This window comes from Pholis gunnellus (genome assembly GCF_910591455.1).
Source record: "Pholis gunnellus genome assembly, chromosome: 11".
Classification (NCBI taxonomy): domain Eukaryota; kingdom Metazoa; phylum Chordata; class Actinopteri; order Perciformes; family Pholidae; genus Pholis; species Pholis gunnellus.
Window position 1 is genome coordinate 8,720,872 of NC_136538.1, and position 18,036 is coordinate 8,738,907.

Here is an 18,036-nt window from a genome sequence, read left to right on the forward strand (position 1 = left end):
ACATCAGTGTATATAATGGTATATTCAGACGAACATACGTTGGTGCTTCATTAAAAAAAACATCTAATCAAAATGTGTTACAATATGCATTCCGATGGTCGTTAAAAGTCCCTATAAAGCGCAATCACGAGCTTCATAACCGCCCACTAACTCATTGATCAGTCTATGTAAAACCCGCAACATCTTTATGCAAAATATTCTTTTGTTGTGTGAAAGGAATTTCACACATGCGAGCCAGGAATGAGGGCACAACACTGACGTTCAATCACGATGCCTTCAGGTGCTCCCTTCAAGCTCTTATATTCGAGCTCTCGACCTGCTGGTTTTTCTCAATTACTCTGTTACTCAAAATAAGTTTATGTTTTATAATATACAGTGGATAATGATACATCATATGATATATCATTATCGACTTATACATCATATGATTCATAATTATAACAACTGTTTTTGTAATGCATGATTTTAGAAATCAAACTGCAGCGAGCTACTTTGTGCTACTGCAGGAAGAACATTTGTCGCACTTGTCAGCGATGCTCTAAGCCAAAACTTTGCCAGCCTACATCACTTGCCTTTGTGTAGTGCAGACACAATTTCCATATTTACAATATTTTGCCCAAAAAAACCACTCATATCACTTATATGTAAATATGCTTCCTTCATTTTACCACTTTTATTTCTTCTAACTTTTTTTGCAGTGGTGGTTCAATAATTCAAGTATTTTAGCTCAGTAAAAGTAGCATTACCACATTGTAAATATTCTTCATTACAAGTAAAAGTGTTTTATTCAAAAGTTCACTTCAGTGGAAGTAGATTCATTATTTCTTCAGATGTATTTGTATTAAAAAAGGTACTACTTATGCAGTTTATTCCATGATATTCAGACTGTTCATTTTTATATATTATGAATATAGTTTAATATTATTTAATATTATTGGATAAATGCATTTATCTGTAAGTAGCATTGTAATGAGGTAGCTATGGTGGAACTAATATACTGTTGGGTAGTGTTAAGTAGCATACCATTGAAATGCTCAAGTAAAGTGCAAATACCTCAAAATTGTACTTAAGCACTGTACACTACCTGAGTAGCCTAAATTTACTTTCTGACATTAACTGTCAGTGAACATGATTATTGAGAATAATCACTAAGGCTGCACAACTGGAGCTGAGGGCTCTGGTAAAGATGACATATATTACTGTGTGTAATATTGAATTGATTGGCCGGAGGCGGGCTCAATCATACATGAGGCAAGGACATGCTCCCTATTCGCTTAAATTAACGACTTCCACTTTTTTCCAGCAGCTCTCAAGCCACATTACGAATGTCGTCGTTTGTCCGACAGCCCTCGAAGGCAGCACTAGGGGGGCGGTGCTTGAATGTGACGTCAGAGCAGGCAGGCCCACAGACAGGCTGAGCACACACACCGAGAGGCGCCATGCACTACCCTTGGACCGACAGCTAGCCCGCCGAAGTCCTCGACCAAGCCCGAAATGCTCGGTCCAGGGCGCACGTTGGTGCATTATTTCACTGATACAAGGTATGGAGAAGGACCCAGTATGATAAAATGGCGGGGTTTTGAGTCTTACTTTTCCGTCTCGCTCGGTGTAGCGTGGCAGAGGCTGAGGATCGTCTCCAAAGTTGTCGGTTAGCAGGGCGCGTGTGAAGGATCGGAATTAAAGGCGCAGTGCACCCGTTGTAGCCGCAAACATGGAGCAGAGCGATCTGGACCGAGACCAGCAGTACTGTGAACTTTGTGGGAAAATGGAGAACCTCCTCAAGTGTGGTAGGTGCCGGAGCTCCTTCTACTGTAGCAAGGCGCACCAGAAACAGCACTGGAAGAAACACAAGCTCATTTGTAAGGAGACGGACAAGGCGCAGCTTCCCAAACAGAAGCCCGAGCAGCCTTCTACTCCTCCGCCTCCGCCGCCGCCGCCGCCGTCGGGGGACGACAAGGCACCGGAGAAAAACCGGGAAAAGATAAGTCCCGAGCAGGTGGACAGTGCGTCTCTACCACAACCCACAAACACAGAGTTATCGGGGGACGATGACGGACCGAGAGAGGACCGGTCCAACAACACCGCCACACCTAACGGACAGACCAGCTCATCCCCTCAGAAACTCGCCGTGGAGTACATAGTCCCGTGCATGAACAAGCACGGCATCTGCGTGGTGGACAACTTTTTAGGAGCTGAAACCGGGTTGGGCATTTTGGATAATGTCCAAGCGCTGCATAAAACGGGCAAGTTCACGGACGGACAGTTGGTCAGTCAAAAAAGCGACTCCACTAAAGACATACGAGGGGACAAAATCACGTGGATAGAGGGGAGGGAGGCCGGTTGCGAGATGATCCGCATTCTAATGAGTCGCATGGACGACCTGATCAGACATTGTAACGGAAAACTGGGAAACTACAAAATAAATGGAAGGACAAAAGTAAGTATTGCAGCAGGTGGTAAGACACAACCAGCACTGTGAATGCTGGGTATTTGTCATACATGAAAGCCAGTGGTGTCCGCCGGGAGTTAGAGCCCTGCTGGTCTGCCGAATTACACCTGTCACGCGACCAGGTGGGTTGAAACCAGCAGTGCTCTGGCTCCATGGGACTACACGAGAAGCACGTTTTTCAGCCATCACTCAGCAGAAGTAGAGCTGGAGCTGTCAGACATTCTGTCATCTTGTGCCTAATACATTTGTTCATATACTTGAGGGCTGTGTAACGCACTGCACGTGTTCTCCACGCAGCTCTGTTAGACACGTGCTGCTGCAAATTGCGCGCGCACAGAAACGAGGAAGACTCCCTGCTTACACCAATCAAAATTGTGCATATCGCATTTTGTTCTGTCATTTCTTATGGTCAAATGTGTGTGAAGGAGCTGCAGTCATTTGGTAAACGCTGTCAGGCAGTGTGAAGCCGCACTGTGCTGCAGGGTTGCTCTTCTGTAGCTGACTGCAACCCTGAGCTCTCTGTAGAGGTGGCAGACAAAGTAGAGCTGCAACAATCTTATCGATTAGTTGTCAACGGTTTGATAATCGGTTTGAGTCAAAATTCTCTTCTATCTTAAAAGCGAATAACTTCCTGTTTCTGAACTTTTATATGAAATATATAATTGAGTTGAGAAGAAAACGAGACATTTGAGGACGCAGTCTTGGGTTTTGGGAAACACTGATCAATATATTTCACCATTTTCTGACATTTTATAGACCAAACAACTCTATGGTTTCTCAAGAAGATAATCAACAGATCACTCTACGGTAGTTATCGTTAGTTGCAGCCCTGAAACAAAGTGTTTTGCTACAGTAATGGAGCATTCCTACGTAAAGAGGAAGGCCTGCATGTCTCAAGGTTGGCAGTGCGTGGGAGAGAGAACTGTGGGCAGCGTGTGCCTCACTGAGACGCCTTTTCAAAGATGTCTGACGCGTTGATGGTCTAATTGTTTAGGCTGGTTCCTCTGAGACAATGAGCAGCACCACGTGTGTCATTTAAAAGTTGTCTTAAGACTTTGGTAGACATTTCTGTTACTGTCAACCCAAAGCAATGTCCACCTCGTCTCAGCTCAGATGTTGGCTTGTGTGTGAAACGCGACTCTCCCTTTACACCAGATCTGGGCACCTTGACCCTGTGACATGAGACTGACCCAGGAGCAGAGGAGCCGCTCTCTACACTGTGTGTAGACGGTCACAGTTCAACGTCAGACCCTGAAAGGATCAGCACGTGAAAATGATTCTCCTGAACACTGAACCAACCTTTCTGACGGTAGTCACTGTTTTGATATTTGTCACTCTACCGTATCGTGTTCTGTTATCACAGCGCTTGACATTTAAGGATCTAGCAGTGAGTCTGCTTCAGGTACTTTGTTTTTGTGCGCTCGCACCGAGCTCTGATCGGCCAACGCTGTTATTTTTAGGCCGTGTCTCCTGTCCAGCTACGTTCTTGGTAGAGTAGACATGAAGCGTTTTTTCAGACAGCGCATTATTTCAGTGAGTGGTTCAGCAGCTCCACACAGCTGGCCACTGAGTCACAGCACCTACTGCCCTAGTTGCCTTGGCAAACACCCGCCTGGACTGTGACCAGGGGAAATCAGCATGACTTGCACAAATGGAAGTCCGCCAGTATCAATGGCTCAAAGGGATACAACACAATGTAAGCACATTTCGCATTGGGAAAGATAGAGGAAAAGGATTTTGCCCAAATAATTATTTAATGTCATTGTTCTCATTTCCCCTTTTTCACTTGACAACAATGCGGGAAGTCGCGGGCAGCAGGACGCGTTTGTTTCGGTGCAGCTCCAGCATCTTGAATGCTTGCTGATGCCGTCGTAGCACAATCAAGGGGACATTAAAAAGTTTGTTGCAGTAACACGGTTGTCCTGACTCGCTGACTCCCCATTCAAAGTGTCCAGCGTGTTAAAATAGCCCATTAAGCCGAGGTTGCATTATAAACATTCTTACCGCTAGTGCACAAAGCCAGTATTATGCAGTTATGTTGTTGAACATGACTCTGACTAGCATGCCATTTGGTATGTCAGTATGGAGTTTAAATACTGGATTAGATGAGGGCTGCAGCTATCGATTATTTAAGTTGAGTATTCTAGCGATTATTTCATTGATTGATCGTATCGTAAGCTGCTTAGAGCTAGTGTTGGGAAGTTAAACGGGTCATAATTCTCTCCAAAACATCCATTTTATAAATGTTTTTTTTTTTTTAAACAACTGCATTTCTGCAGTCTCTCACAAACATTGTTTGGCTCTTTTGAGCACATCATCATAACGTTATAATTTATCACAGCCCAATACACATTCTTACTGAACAGAGCTTGAATGCATCCAAATTAAACTCAATGAAACCTCCTCAACATTAGCCGTTTGCACCGTTATTTAGCCATCGAGGACTGTGATGCCCACCGGCTGCTAGCGGCTAACGTTACCAGCTCTCCCTCTGCTGATTTCATCATTGATTAGTTCAGTTTAATCTGCAGCACCTGCAAACCCACACCCCGGAGTTGGTGTGAGCAGGGGGTTCAAACATAACCTGCTTTTCAGGAATCGACTTACTTAAATTTCTTGAGGAATAGTTTCAGCCTGCAGGACTGCTAACTATATATTACAATCCAATCCAACATTTAAATGTTGTCTTATTCTGTGCACTAGAGCTGCATAATTGTCTCAAGCTATCTCTCCGGTGTAACACACAGAAGGACATCCATGAAAGATGAATCCCCCTGTAATAAGCATAACAATGCACATGTATTGTGTGCCATGTTGCCCGACCCCTTCGTAAGTGAAAATGACAGTGATTATAGAAAACCAGCTTCTGGAGATTCTAGTTTCAACAAGAACAAAAACTAGAGCCAAATTATCGATTAGTCAATAAACGGAAAGTCAAAACATTCCCGAGTGCTAGTTTCTCAAATGTGAGGATTTCCTGCATTAGTAGTAAAATTCAATATTTTTTGTTAATGGACTCTTTGGTCGTTTTGAAATATGTCGCTTGAGCTTTCGACATTTGTGTTTGTCATTTTTCAGTACATTTCTGATATTTTCATTGAATCGATAATACAACAGAGGGATGGGCAATGGATGGGTGAAAGCAATGCAATTTTATATTGCAACAGCAAGAAGTGATTGAGAAAAAGCATTTGTTTTGCAAATTCAATTGGAAAACGTGTTACTGAGGAAAATACTGTAAATCCTTTATTGCCATAAACAGCCCTGCACTGATTTGCAACATTGCCCTCAATGGCCTCGCTACCAGCATCGCAAAACCCCCATTGTCTCACCGTATATAGGCGTATTGTCACGTCATTCAACCCCAACTCACAGCAAGCCACGCCTCTCATTTTCAGGGGAAACTGCTGACGGGTGTGTTAAAAAGCTGTTCCACCTAAACGGGATCAATCTGGACCCAATCCATCCCGTCTCCTCCTCCAGTGTTGTTTTGATAATGAGCAACTGAGTTTTTGCATTGCATGTTGAGTTATTTGTTGCGTCATTTGTAATGTCACAGACCGGCCATGGACATGTGCGCTTTCATAAGGAAGTTGACCGTTGACCTAAATCTTAAAGCTCTATAGAATAAGTCGGCTAGAGGAAGTCATGTGGTGCTGGAGCCAGCGCTACAGTATGCTATAGGCTGTGCCCGCCTACAGTACCTGCATGCCACCTCCTTCCTGCTTATTGTTTAACCATCGCACAGTAAACAATGAATGTGATCGTTAGAGAGTCAGTCAGAGCTCAGGCTCACTCATCAGCCATGGTCAAGTATGAGCCAACCCTTTGTTTAAGACGAGGACAATACATTAACAGAACAACAGGGAGACGACCGGAACAATGAATACAGAGCGGTTAACAACATTGTGTGTGTGTAAATCGTATTAATAATTATGTACACGTATTATTACACATTTTGTAGTTATTGACATTTTATTTATTTATTCATTCCTTTTTTAAAGGCGATTCGTGTAAAGTTGCTTCCTCGAGAGCCGGTCATACAACCTTCACACTCGATGCTTGATTGGATCCTGAGCGACACACCTGCCATGAGTCATTTTGCAATGCTAGAGTCTATGAGTCATTTTAAATGCTCCCACAAACATTTTAAAGCCACAATGGCGTCAAAGCTTAACGCAATGTGCATGGATAAGCTCCAGAGTACAGCAAACAATAGCTGGAGTTGAGATGGGGACGTTCCCCGGATCTAACGGGCACACCGCATCCGGAGTTCTTTGAGTCTCGCCAAGATGGGAGGCAGAAACGTGGTGCTCCACCGCTGCTTCTCCTGTCATGCCTCGGGTTAATGCCTCTTCTAGCGATGCCCGACCCTTTTGGCTTCTCTGTTTCACTGGCGCTAATATACCTCAACCCATTGCTGATGAGGTTCTCGTTTGCTTATGTTGGTTTTATAGAGGTGTCATTATTAAATTGAGACTGTTTCACTATAACAATGTCAAAGTTCCTCACAGCAACTTTGGCTGTTGGCTCCGTTATTTAGCCGAACAGGACTGCGCTGCCGACGACATGCTCGAGCCTGCAGCGCCTCAAAGCCCCGCCCCCCACGGCTGAACAGAGCGCTGTGTATTCAAAGTTTATGAATACTGAATGTGTCGCGTGTCCAAATTGCACCAAATTCGACACAGCCCTCCCCTGGGTGAGCACATGTTTATCTCTCCGTTTACTGTGCCGAGACTGTCTAAGGAGCATCTGGCTGTGAGCCAAGTGGGGCTTTGAGAAAGACGTCTTCTGCTTTTGACTGTTCGCAGCAGTGGAGTCGAAGCTTTTATGGTGGGTGGAGCGAATATTATGCATTTTTAAAAAAAACTATTAATTTACAAGGATTGTGTTTATTGCTTCTATTCATTACAAACGTTTTTTTAAAGATATAAGTTTAATAATTTATTATAATGAGTCACTTTATAAGTACAACTATTCCTGTGCCACTCCAATGCAGAATGAGGGGGAACCGTAAGCTGATGGTTGATGTAGAGATTTAATTACCTGCCTCTGTTACTTTATTCAAACACGCACCTCTTTTCTTTGTGACCCAATTTTTTTTTTTACTCTGCGACTATGATGGATTTCTGATTTATACTTTGCTGACTGCAGTCTTTTACCACTGGCAACGAGAAAGTATCAGTGACTGATCCAATTACAGAGCGAGCTTGCTTGGCTCACACGCAAGCACGATGGAGCCACTCGGTCAGGCTGAGCAGTTACCACACAAAACACACACAGTACAGTCTGATCAGCTCGCTTTTTATGAATTGTTTTGGTATATGAATATAAAACCTACCGACTGATTGCGGGACAGTTTTTAAAGCTGTGCGGTCGCTCGCTGTTTGTGTCCAACGCGCTGGCTTATCCTATGTGACTTTATAACTTGTCTGAGTGGAAACAGCAGCAGCAGCAGCAGCAGCAGCAGCCCTGGAGCTTTAAGCAGCTCACAGAGTTCAGCCGGTGCGTTTATCTTTTTGTTTGTCAATGACTGACACCAGCAGAGCGTGCACAAATCCACAAGGCCGAAGACTTTACGCAATCCCCTTCAGAGTATTTGCGTAATGATACCAAAGAAAACTGTTTTCCGCTGCAACATGTTGAGGGTGAAGGGTAGCGCCGCTGCTTTATACGTCCTATTGTTTACAGCCTACAGTGAAGAAGAAAAGAATAAACTAGGTCATTACTTTAAACAAGGATTTCCTCTTGAGGCAGCACTGCTGTCTGACAGATAAAACGGTGAGCTGGGGACCAAACCGACTCATTTCCCACACTCCCCTGCGCTGCAAGCTCTCCATCCCAACCGTTTGTACTCGTGTTTTGGATAAGCATCTCTTCTGTGAAGTGAGCAGACCCCTTGTAGCTTTTCCTTTTCACTCCACCCCAGTGCACGGCGCGAAGCAAAGATGCACTGATAGCGATCGGTGTATCCCTCCAAGGGATCAGGACAGGATTGACCCTTCGCTAAGCAGATTTCTTTGAGCTTTGAGTTGCAGTTGTCGGAGACAAATTGATGAGGAACAAAAATAAACAATCGGCGCACAACTTGCGTGCAACAGATAAGTCTTTACGAAACAGAAGGATCCTCGGTCTATAATCTCCATTTCAGATATTACGGGATTAAATCAGATATGTTTTTCTAATTATTGAATTATTCTAGATGCCCAGCATCTGTTTACAGTCAATATTACAGTGACATGAAGTCATTGTAATGAATGCCATTGTCACGTCATCCGTCTTATCAGCGGTGCCGTTGTCTCATAAGAACAATAAATGAACATCGGTTCACTCTTGCCTGTAAATGCCAGTGGGCCTCTGGAGCTGTGCCTGTGGAATGTAAACAAACGACGTGGCAAGCGGGGTCAGCCTCCTAATGAGAGCCGCCGAGTAATGCAGGAGAATACGCGACTGAGAGGAAAGTGAGCTTAAATGGGGATGTAGGTCAGAGGTGAAGACGGCGAGGAAGGAAGCCGTGTATAAGAATTTCTGATCCTTGTACTTCATTTACACCCGGTTACATTAAGATATTAAGTTCTGCCTGGGCGCTATCTCAATATCTAACATAAGGAAAATATTGGTGACTGACATGCACATGTACTGTAGTGAACCATGTCTTTATCGCGGAGAATCTGCGGTTTTCCTCCACCTTTTGCAGGTACAAACTGCTGCACTCTGATTCTGTCTGTGTTGCTGCCGCATGTTGCATTGGTCATCAAGGTCCCGGCCACAAGCCCTCTGTGGTTCTCCGGCTGAAGAGCGGTGTCTCTTGTTGCTGTATCTGAGATAGCTGGTTCCTCATGACCAGATCACGTGTTTCATACAAGGTCGGCGTTTGCAGATACTGGCTGATCTGCATTCCGGTCTCATGTGTTTTCTCTGGATTTGTATACACTTTTGTGTATGCAGTCGCTGTGATGCGATATTTGGCTCTGGGGGTTTTTCACAGTTGCATAGTTGAGCTCGGGCTGGAGTTGAGTTTTCACACTGTAAATGAACCTCTCATAGATTTTGTGCAGCTGTCCAGTCAGGAAAAGAAAGACGAAACTGCTGTGTCCAGGTTTTTTTTTTTTTTTGCGAGCGTGTCAAGGCTCTCACACCTTCAGTCAGCCAGCACACACACAGCACACGCACACACTTTTGAACCCACTCAAACACATTTCCTCGCCGAGACTATTTACCCATCTCCGGCCCTGTAGCATGCAGTAAAGGGTGGGAGGGGCCACATAGCAGAGGATCAGCGAACCTTCCTCACGCACTGCACGTAGCACAACCATTAAAATACTGCTCCCTCTGGAGCGAGGCCAGGAGTCAAAGTTTACAGCAGTTCACTCCTCTCTTCTGGTCCAGCCCCACCCCTCTGCTCCCTCTGTCTGTGTCCTTATTTCCCCCTCCGTCTCTTTTACACACACGCACAGAGAGAAGCTCACTGTATTGCATCTTACCGACAGGAAGCCCTTTGTCAGTTTGACTCCCCCCCATCTTTATGTTGCCGTTTGTTGCTTTTTTTTCCTTTGAAGGCCCTGATACCGTGCATCGCAGTGGTAACCTGATTCAATCAGTAGATATTAGCACAATGTGGACCACTATGGTCAGATGCGTAGGAAAACAACATTCAGACGTATGTGTGACGTAGACACTTTATTTATTTTTTTCACTCGCTGAGCTTAGAAAGAATTTGCACGTACAGATTTTGAAATGCAGTTACTATGTAGTACAAGAAATGTATATTTTCTAGAAGTACGTGGACCAACAGACTTCCATCTTCTTAATTCATTGATTCAGTTCAACTCCTCAAAGTCCAAATATGATGAAATATAACGTATCATTCCCCTGCAGACCTGAAAGATTTGAGAGTCAAACATAGAAGCGTATAAAGACATCGTCTCGCCTGACACGAGAGCCAGTGAAGGAGTTTAGTCTACTGTGAGTGTTTATAATAATGTTGCCATGGTTTGGGTTGAACCAAGTGCGTGGAGGAACTTGCCTTTTGTTTGTCGTATCACTGCTTAGACACGGCGCATGAGGGCTGAATCTTCCCTCTGGCTTTGTGCACGTTCACCGCTCACCTCGGCTCCCCTTTCAAGTCAAAAAGCACGCAGTTGCATGTTGTCCCAAAAGTGTTTGCTGCAATTTCCAGCGCTTTAAGGCCTGATATCTGAAATACTGTATGCAGTCTGATATCGCAGGCAGTTTGAAAACTGAGTGAATTAGATTATAAATCAGATGGATTTTGTTTGTCTCTACAAAAATGCCGTCACGTCTTCCTCGGAAGTCTTATTTCTGAAGAGAATTCAAGTGTTTCTGTCTCAGTGTGAGAGTCACCACATGTGTGCGAGTCTTTTTTTTTTTCCACGGGACTTTCTACGCTGTTTACACCAAGACGTTTACAAGAGCTCATAGGGGTTCGCTGCCAACACCCAAGCAGATCATGCGACTCCTAATAGAGCAGGAAGAGGCAAGGGGAAGTTGACGTGCCGCACGATATCTCCGGTTTATTTTCTCGCTAGTTTAACGTTTTATAATGAGGCGGCTGTGCTGCAGTCGGCCTCTGCTCGTATGAGCCTCGGTGCAGGTGAGGCGAGGACAGTGGACTTAATGCGCTCTTAAACTGTTCCTTCTTCATATTCATGCAGTGCCTCTGTTGACTTGTTTAAATTGCACATGAGATCTAGACACTGAATGCATATGTTTGTGTGCTCTCTGTGTATCTGCTTTTTTACTAATCACGCCTTTTCATCTTCCTGTGCTGTCTTCAGGCAATGGTGGCGTGTTACCCTGGAAAGGGTACGGGATACGTGCGCCATGTGGATAACCCCAACGGCGATGGGCGATGTGTCACATGCATATATTACCTTAATAAAGATTGGACTGCCAAGGTATGTGAGTGATGTGTGGAGGAAATGATGTCAATGAGTACTAGAGGATTCCAATTAACTGAGCTATAACGTCATTTATCCTCTTGTTCCTTATCTGCTTTTTTTTATGTTGTAAACATTGATTCAATTGTCATTTGAAATGATCAATTCAATTTCCATTGAAATAACTATAAAAACAAAGCCGATTAGCTAAAAAGGCTGTGTCTCTGGTGTCCGTATTCCAGTTGGACTTCCTGTCAAAAGCTTACGACACGTCAGTTCTCTCCGCGGTGAGGTCGTCTCCCTCCGTCCTGCTGTGTTCCACACTCGACACCCGAGTAGAGTCGGTGGTAGAGGTTACGTGTCAGTACGTGCTGATCGGCCACTCTCCCTGTTTCTAATCTCATTAAAATGCAGAGATCCTGCTAATCCAGCCACACCCGATCAGGGAGAAGAGCCCCCCCCCATGCTATGTTCCTCCTGCAGGAAAGTAGAGACACAGGCAGGCGGAGGAAAGAGGCCGAGGTGTTGCTGCAGTACTTTTATTACTCAGATATCGATCAAAGAAGCATTTCAAACAATTCTGGTGTTTTGGTCTCCTTCAAACATCCTTTGGTTTCCCACCAAAAACTAGATTTTACAAGATTACATTTAAACACATCGTGATAGCATTACAACATACCTTCGCCCACTACTCAGTTTTATTGAGTAGATCATGAACACACCATAAAGTCTATGCAACGTCCATTACTGTTATCAGTTTATCAGCAGGAACGTGCTGGGGAGAGACTCCACACTGTCGGCAGACCAGCCAGCTACTGTGATTACTCTAAACAGGGTGCATGGGAATTAATTATAACATAATACGGGTCTGATTAAGTTTAAAAAATAGTTTTAATGTTGTTCCTCCGCGGCTGATTTTGGACTTTCGCCTGTGACACATTGTGAGCTTAATGTCGTAAGGATCGTTTTGTTAAACTAAAACACGACCGACGGCTTTATGTTTTTGTGTTGTCCATCCGTCCGTTCCTCTCTTGTGAACGCAATATCTACCTGTAGGGAAAATCTTTACATTTGGCACGAACTTCCCCTCGAAGTTAGGAATGAACTGATTCCATTTTGGAGGTCAAAGGTGAAGGATCAAGGTAACTGTGACCTCACGCCCGTCCCGTACTTGTGTTTTGTCACGTTATGGGTTTTTTTCTCATTTATTTTGGAAGGTGCTTCTCACACATTTTTTAACAATCCGAAGTGGGCCTTAAGTTACAAAAGGTTGAGAACCGCTGATGTCGGCTCCTCTGTAATATGCGTGAAGTGTTGGTGGTGAATGACATTGGACAAATGAGTGAACTCACCTCTAGAATATGAGACAGATAAACAGGAAGCTGCACACCAGGAAGGAACAACGCTCTTTAGAACAGAAAGCAGCAGCTGTAAGGTGGGAGGATGGCGTTCATGGTTCTCTGAGGAGCCGGTGGCCTGACTTAAGACACATGAGTAGACAGGAGATTGTCTTACAGACTTCCTCACATACTTGACCTGCATATGAAAATTACGTAATGACAGGAAACCCCTCTGTTTTGCCTCTGAATGCTAGTTAGTGGTAGAATGCTGGCCGTGCACAAATCCGTCTTATGGCTATGACAGAGGATGACCATTATTAGCAATAAGGCAAGTTGAATGCATATGTATCAGGGACCCGTCTTCTGCTCTGAGACGGTAGACAAAATACCAAACGCCTAATTTAACAGTACTGCATGTCCACCACGTCCCGGTTGGGTTAGGGTTAGTTCAAACGTGTGTCTGCTGGCCCTACTTGTTGATGAAATTAGTTTTACATTTGTTATCATGACTATTATTGACTAATGCAATACTAGTACGCACAGGTTTCTTCATTTGTAGAGCCGTTCCGATACTGGTATTGGAAAGGCCTTTGATACAGTAACGGGGATTGGCGACTATGCAACATCACATTATTTCATTTATCAGCTAATTTATGCTACACAGGAACAACAACATGTGTCCCTCGCTACCCAATCTGTACATCCCGCCAGATTAATAGTGTAAAAGTGCAAACTAATACTACAACGCCTGTGGTAAACACTCATGCACTCTTTTCTTTTTTCTCTCTCTGGTAATGCTACATTGTGAACACTAAATCAGTGTTGTCGTCGGGAGAGGAGAGCTCCGTTACAGGCTCAATAACGGAGCTAACAGCTAACCAGTTGAGGTTGTATTGAGTTACACGTATGATGCATTCAAGCTCCATTCAGTAACAATGTATATTGGGCGTAGGTACATTTAAATTATATTATATTTAAAGATGTTTTCACAGTAATATCAAACGGATAGCAGAGAGGGAATTATAACCTGTTGAACTGTTCTTTGTTTTTAACTCACTAGTATCAGATCGGTACTCCGTGTCGGCCGATACGTAAGTTCAGGAATCGGTACCGAGAAGGAAAAAATGATATCAGAACACCTCTACTTCTTTGACCACCGTACACGACTGTTTGGAGTATATTCGGTGTCTCATGTTGCTATGAAAACATGTCACCACGTCATACCTATTTGTAGCTAACAGATGCCAATAAGTTGGCATTGAACCCAACCTGTGACCCACTTTTGCAGCAGTTTTTATAATCTACCCCGTGTTTGCCCTCGCACTCTCAACACAGTCACTGTTCTTTACGGGTCTACTAAATCTTTTTCTGCTGAAGCGATGTGCATGCTTTGGGTCACGCTGCTCGGTTTGTTCATCATGTAAGCTGTTGCATGATTTCCTATTGTCATGTTCACGCACAGGCTTCAATTATTCAAACGAGCCATGTTCTGGGACCCCATTTACACGTGAATGATTCCAATCTTGTCCCTGATTGGCTGTTTATTAACCATGTGATTAGCTGTGTTTTATAGAATGTGGTTGCCTGGATACTGGGGCTCCATGAGAGGAGGACACATGGCTTTGGAAGGTTCAGTCGCTCCGGTTATTTACACCCCAATCTTCAACATTGTGTCTCTTCAACTGCTTGACGTCCATACAAAACCATTATAGAACTTTAGGTCCATGTGATGTCATTGTATAAAGTATCAACACTTCAAAAAGTATTTGGCAAATTCTCAATTCTCCCAGCGTGGTACATCATGTTTCGGTTACGTGTGGCCAGTCGCTGCTTTAGAGTGTTCTCTGATCAACAATGTGACAAAAAGTGAAAAACAAGTCACTCTGGTGGGAGGAGAAAGATACAGGCAAGCGGAAGTCAAAGTGGGAGGGAATGAATCATCCACTGGAAATACTTTGCTTTCTGTTACAAGTGTAGAACAGAAATGCTCTTCAGTTAACTTCTGTAACTGCTGCTATGAGTGTAATGAGATGGTGTATGTTAAGGCCCAAAGGTGCTTAACGGCTTTTTGCTGCGCCAAGATGTATAAATATCAATCCATCCAATTTCTAAAGTGCTCAGGGTTGCAGGGGGTGGGAGTGTTTCCCAGCATGCAACTGCTTGAGAGGTAAGGACGGGTCACCGGTCTGTCACAGCCGACACATACTGTAGAGACTTGCAGACGCGTTCACAACACTCTTTATGACGTGCGTTACCAGTCAGGGTTACAGCACTCAGCCTTCACATGGATCACATTGTTGGAAGTAACATTTCTTACATAGTTACACCAACATCTTCTCACACCAATGTAAAAGTTTCCAGCTTATTCGTACTGGTATCTGAGGGTACACCATGTGACTTCCTTCTGTGTAGCGTGACAGGTTTGTCTAGATTTTATTCATTCATTCTTCATCTTGGACAGTTCTAAAACCTATAACTGGTTAGTTTGACTGATGACTTGCAAGATTGTCTAAAGTTTCAAATGTTATTTTGACACATTATTTGCCTCCATTGCAGTAATAGGCCATATTGCTATTTCAATAGCAGCCCTGTAGTAGCCCTAGCACTATGTAGAACCTTCACAGTCTACTAGTACTGAAGTAATTCTGCATGAATAACGTGCAGTATACGTTTGTCTAGATCCAAATTGTGTATAATACTACAGCAAACTCTCCTTGAGCAGCTATTTCATCAGAAATACTACTGAAGAGCAGCTGGTGTGTCTGTTTACGGTGCAGTTTGTCAGTCAGTAGTGATTGTAAGTGAGTTCTGATTTCATACGACGCATGGTGCGGCTACTTCTTCCACACAACACAAGGACAGAGTAACCTTACTCAGAGGTTGGAGGTGCAGCCTGTCGCCTGCAGCTTTGCATCCGTCAGCTGTGGCTGCTCCTTGTAACGTTGATACCACAATACATCCATATTATATTATAAGTCTTCGATTTAGATATGGTAATATGTCGTGAGTGTTGTTTTATTACAGTAAAGTGATGTCACATTCTGAACCTACCCGGCTCTTCTAGCTCTTCCATTAATTAAATCCACATTACTGATGAGTATTTATCAGAAATATCATTGATTTAAATATTTTGTAAAGACAAATAGTCAATCCTTCAATATCGATATTGGTATTTGGTCTAAAATATCGTGATTTTTTTCGCCCAGCCCTAGGTAGGGTTTGGTTAGATGGGATGTATTGTGAATTGTAAAGCTCTCTATCATTGTGCTCTGTGTCCAGTGCACAGCACTAGTTTCCAAAAATAAAACCTGCTGTGATGTCCAAAGCAGTTCCCACCTAAGAGGCCGCACCAGAGGTCCAAAAAATTACTCAGCTTGATGTGGGTCAGAAGCTGATGTCCTCGGAGCACAATGAATGTTGCCACCGACTTGGATATATCGTGCAGTCAAACAATAGTTCAAATCAGTGGCGCTTTCTTTGACCCTATTTGTCACACCACCGGCATTCCCCCTCATTCAAAGTAGCATAACTGAGAATAGCATTACTCTTTCTGACGAAGGGTGTGAACCTTTACGCCCCGCTAGCTAGCGTGTGAAGAGAGGGGCCTATCATATCAGCTGTGTGAGAGTTTAAGCGGCACGCTTGCAGCAATCTGCTTTTTCACTCTCCAGGTCCTTTATCCAGCCGGAGCAGTTTTCCTGTGGGTTATTCTTCCTATCCCTCCACAGGAAAGCCCCCCCCCACACTGCTGCTGCTGCTGCTTCCGATCTTGAGCGTTCCTCCTCGAGCCCTTGGAGCTGGACAACAGCTTTCCTGAACATTTATCGCCCTATGCTCGTAGTTTAAAAAAGCCTGAGGGTGGATCTCCTATATTAGCAATAAATGCGGTTTTAGGAGACGTTCACCGGACGCGACGGGAATCAAAAATCCCAAACCCGTCCACTGCTTCCTACGGTCTCTCCTTACCTTCCTGCGGCTGCTTTGTCCTGATTTGTGTACATAACGGAGGTTGTTCCTTCTTGTTCTGCTCTTCCAGGAACACGGTGGCCTTCTTCGAATCTTCCCAGAAGGAAAGGCACAGTTCGCCGACATAGAGCCCAGATTTGACCGCCTGCTGCTGTTCTGGTCCGACAGACGGAACCCTCACGAGGTTCAGCCCGCCTTCGCCACCAGGTCAGCATCAAAAATGCGTCCGCCGCACACGCCCAGGTGATCCGGTCTGTTACGCAGTGACTCAGTGCTCTGATTGTCTCTGCAGGTATGCCATCACGGTGTGGTATTTCGACGCAGACGAGCGAGCCAGAGCTAAAGAAAAATACTTAACGGGTAGGTTTTGATGCACGAGCTACACAAACCTGTTTGTATTGTTTAAAGCCCTTTGTGTTGCTGTTTTTACGCTCTTCTCTAACATCTCCTGTGTTTGTGTTTCCTCTGTGTGCAGGAGAAAAAGGAGAAAAGGTTGAACTTGGCAAAGCATCAGATCCCAGCTAGTGGGGAAGCCTGCGTCCCCTACAAAACAGCCTTCAAGTGGCCTATAGAGCGCATGTGTGTGTGTTTTACATGGCAGAGCAGCAGACTTTTTGCGTGAGCGGGTGGAAGATCCATTCTTCCGGAGACAAAACAAACGCAAACAGTGATTTCTGTTCGTTTTCAGCAAACCGGTGGATACCCGGAGGACATTGAATGTCGTGACATTGTACAGAAAGGGATTGTGTGTCTTGTTTTTTCACCTCTTCAATCAACAGGAATTCAACAGGAATTCAACTCCCAGAGAATCTACAGCTTTTTGCATATTGGATTTTTGCAGTCAATTCCTTAAAGGTACAGTGTTCTGCATATGCTTAATGTGTTATGCTTTTCACATGGAATCAGCTGTTATATGCTACTGTATTGCTAAATGTACTTGAGGTTGCAATAATATGAGGAATGATCTGAATTAAAAACATCCTTTTTCTGACAGAAATTGTTTGGTCGTAGTTTGAATCCAGTCCTTTGCAGCTCAGTGATGATCACTGTGTCACTGTGGGGTTGTTCCTCCTGCTCTGTCTAAACAAAACGAAAGAAAAAGAGATTAAAGGAGCAGCATACACCTGACAGCATAACGGCCTCTCGTGTGACGTGGTTTCATGCTGCCCTCTGCAGGCCTACAGTGTCAACACCTAGTTAGTCTGACGTTCAGCATTAACAGGATTACCTATGATGGAAATAAAGTTATTCACACTCAGAAGTGAGAGGAAAAACAGGCTTAATTATCAGCCAATTCAGCTCCCCCTTCCATAAAAAAAAAAATCAATATTATCTGTAGAGTTGCCTTTATTGCTCTGTAGCATGTCAGAGATTATCAGTA

At 44.1% G+C, this 18,036-nt stretch overlaps 1 protein-coding gene across 2 annotated transcripts; it reads left to right on the top strand.

Moving 5' to 3' along the window:
• Nucleotides 1–1,427: 1,427 nt before the first annotated feature.
• Nucleotides 1,428–17,642, top strand: egln1a (egl-9 family hypoxia-inducible factor 1a). 2 transcript variants are annotated; one of them, XM_079168850.1, is made up of 5 exons: nucleotides 1,428–2,437; nucleotides 11,248–11,367; nucleotides 16,726–16,862; nucleotides 16,948–17,015; nucleotides 17,131–17,642. In XM_079168850.1, exons 1-5 carry the CDS (start codon nucleotides 1,712–1,714, stop codon nucleotides 17,178–17,180), a joined length of 1,101 nt encoding a protein of 366 aa, XP_079024976.1. In that variant the 5' UTR covers nucleotides 1,428–1,711; the 3' UTR covers nucleotides 17,181–17,642. The 2 variants fall into 2 exon arrangements, with proteins under 2 accessions (XP_079024976.1, XP_079024977.1); XM_079168851.1 differs by lacking the exon at nucleotides 11,248–11,367.
• The last annotated feature ends 394 nt before the right edge of the window (nucleotides 17,643–18,036 follow it).

What these genes read in the sequence shown, in the direction of transcription:
- egln1a (XM_079168850.1), top strand. Translation starts at nt 1,712, where the DNA reads ATGGAGCAGAGCGATCTGGACCGAGACCAGCAGTACTGTGAACTTTGT. An exon ending in AAATAAATGGAAGGACAAAA is followed by an intron (nt 2,438 to 11,247) that starts GTAAGTATTGCA and finishes TGCTGTCTTCAG; the next exon opens with GCAATGGTGGCGTGTTACCC. An exon ending in ATAAAGATTGGACTGCCAAG is followed by an intron (nt 11,368 to 16,725) that starts GTATGTGAGTGA and finishes CTGCTCTTCCAG; the next exon opens with GAACACGGTGGCCTTCTTCG.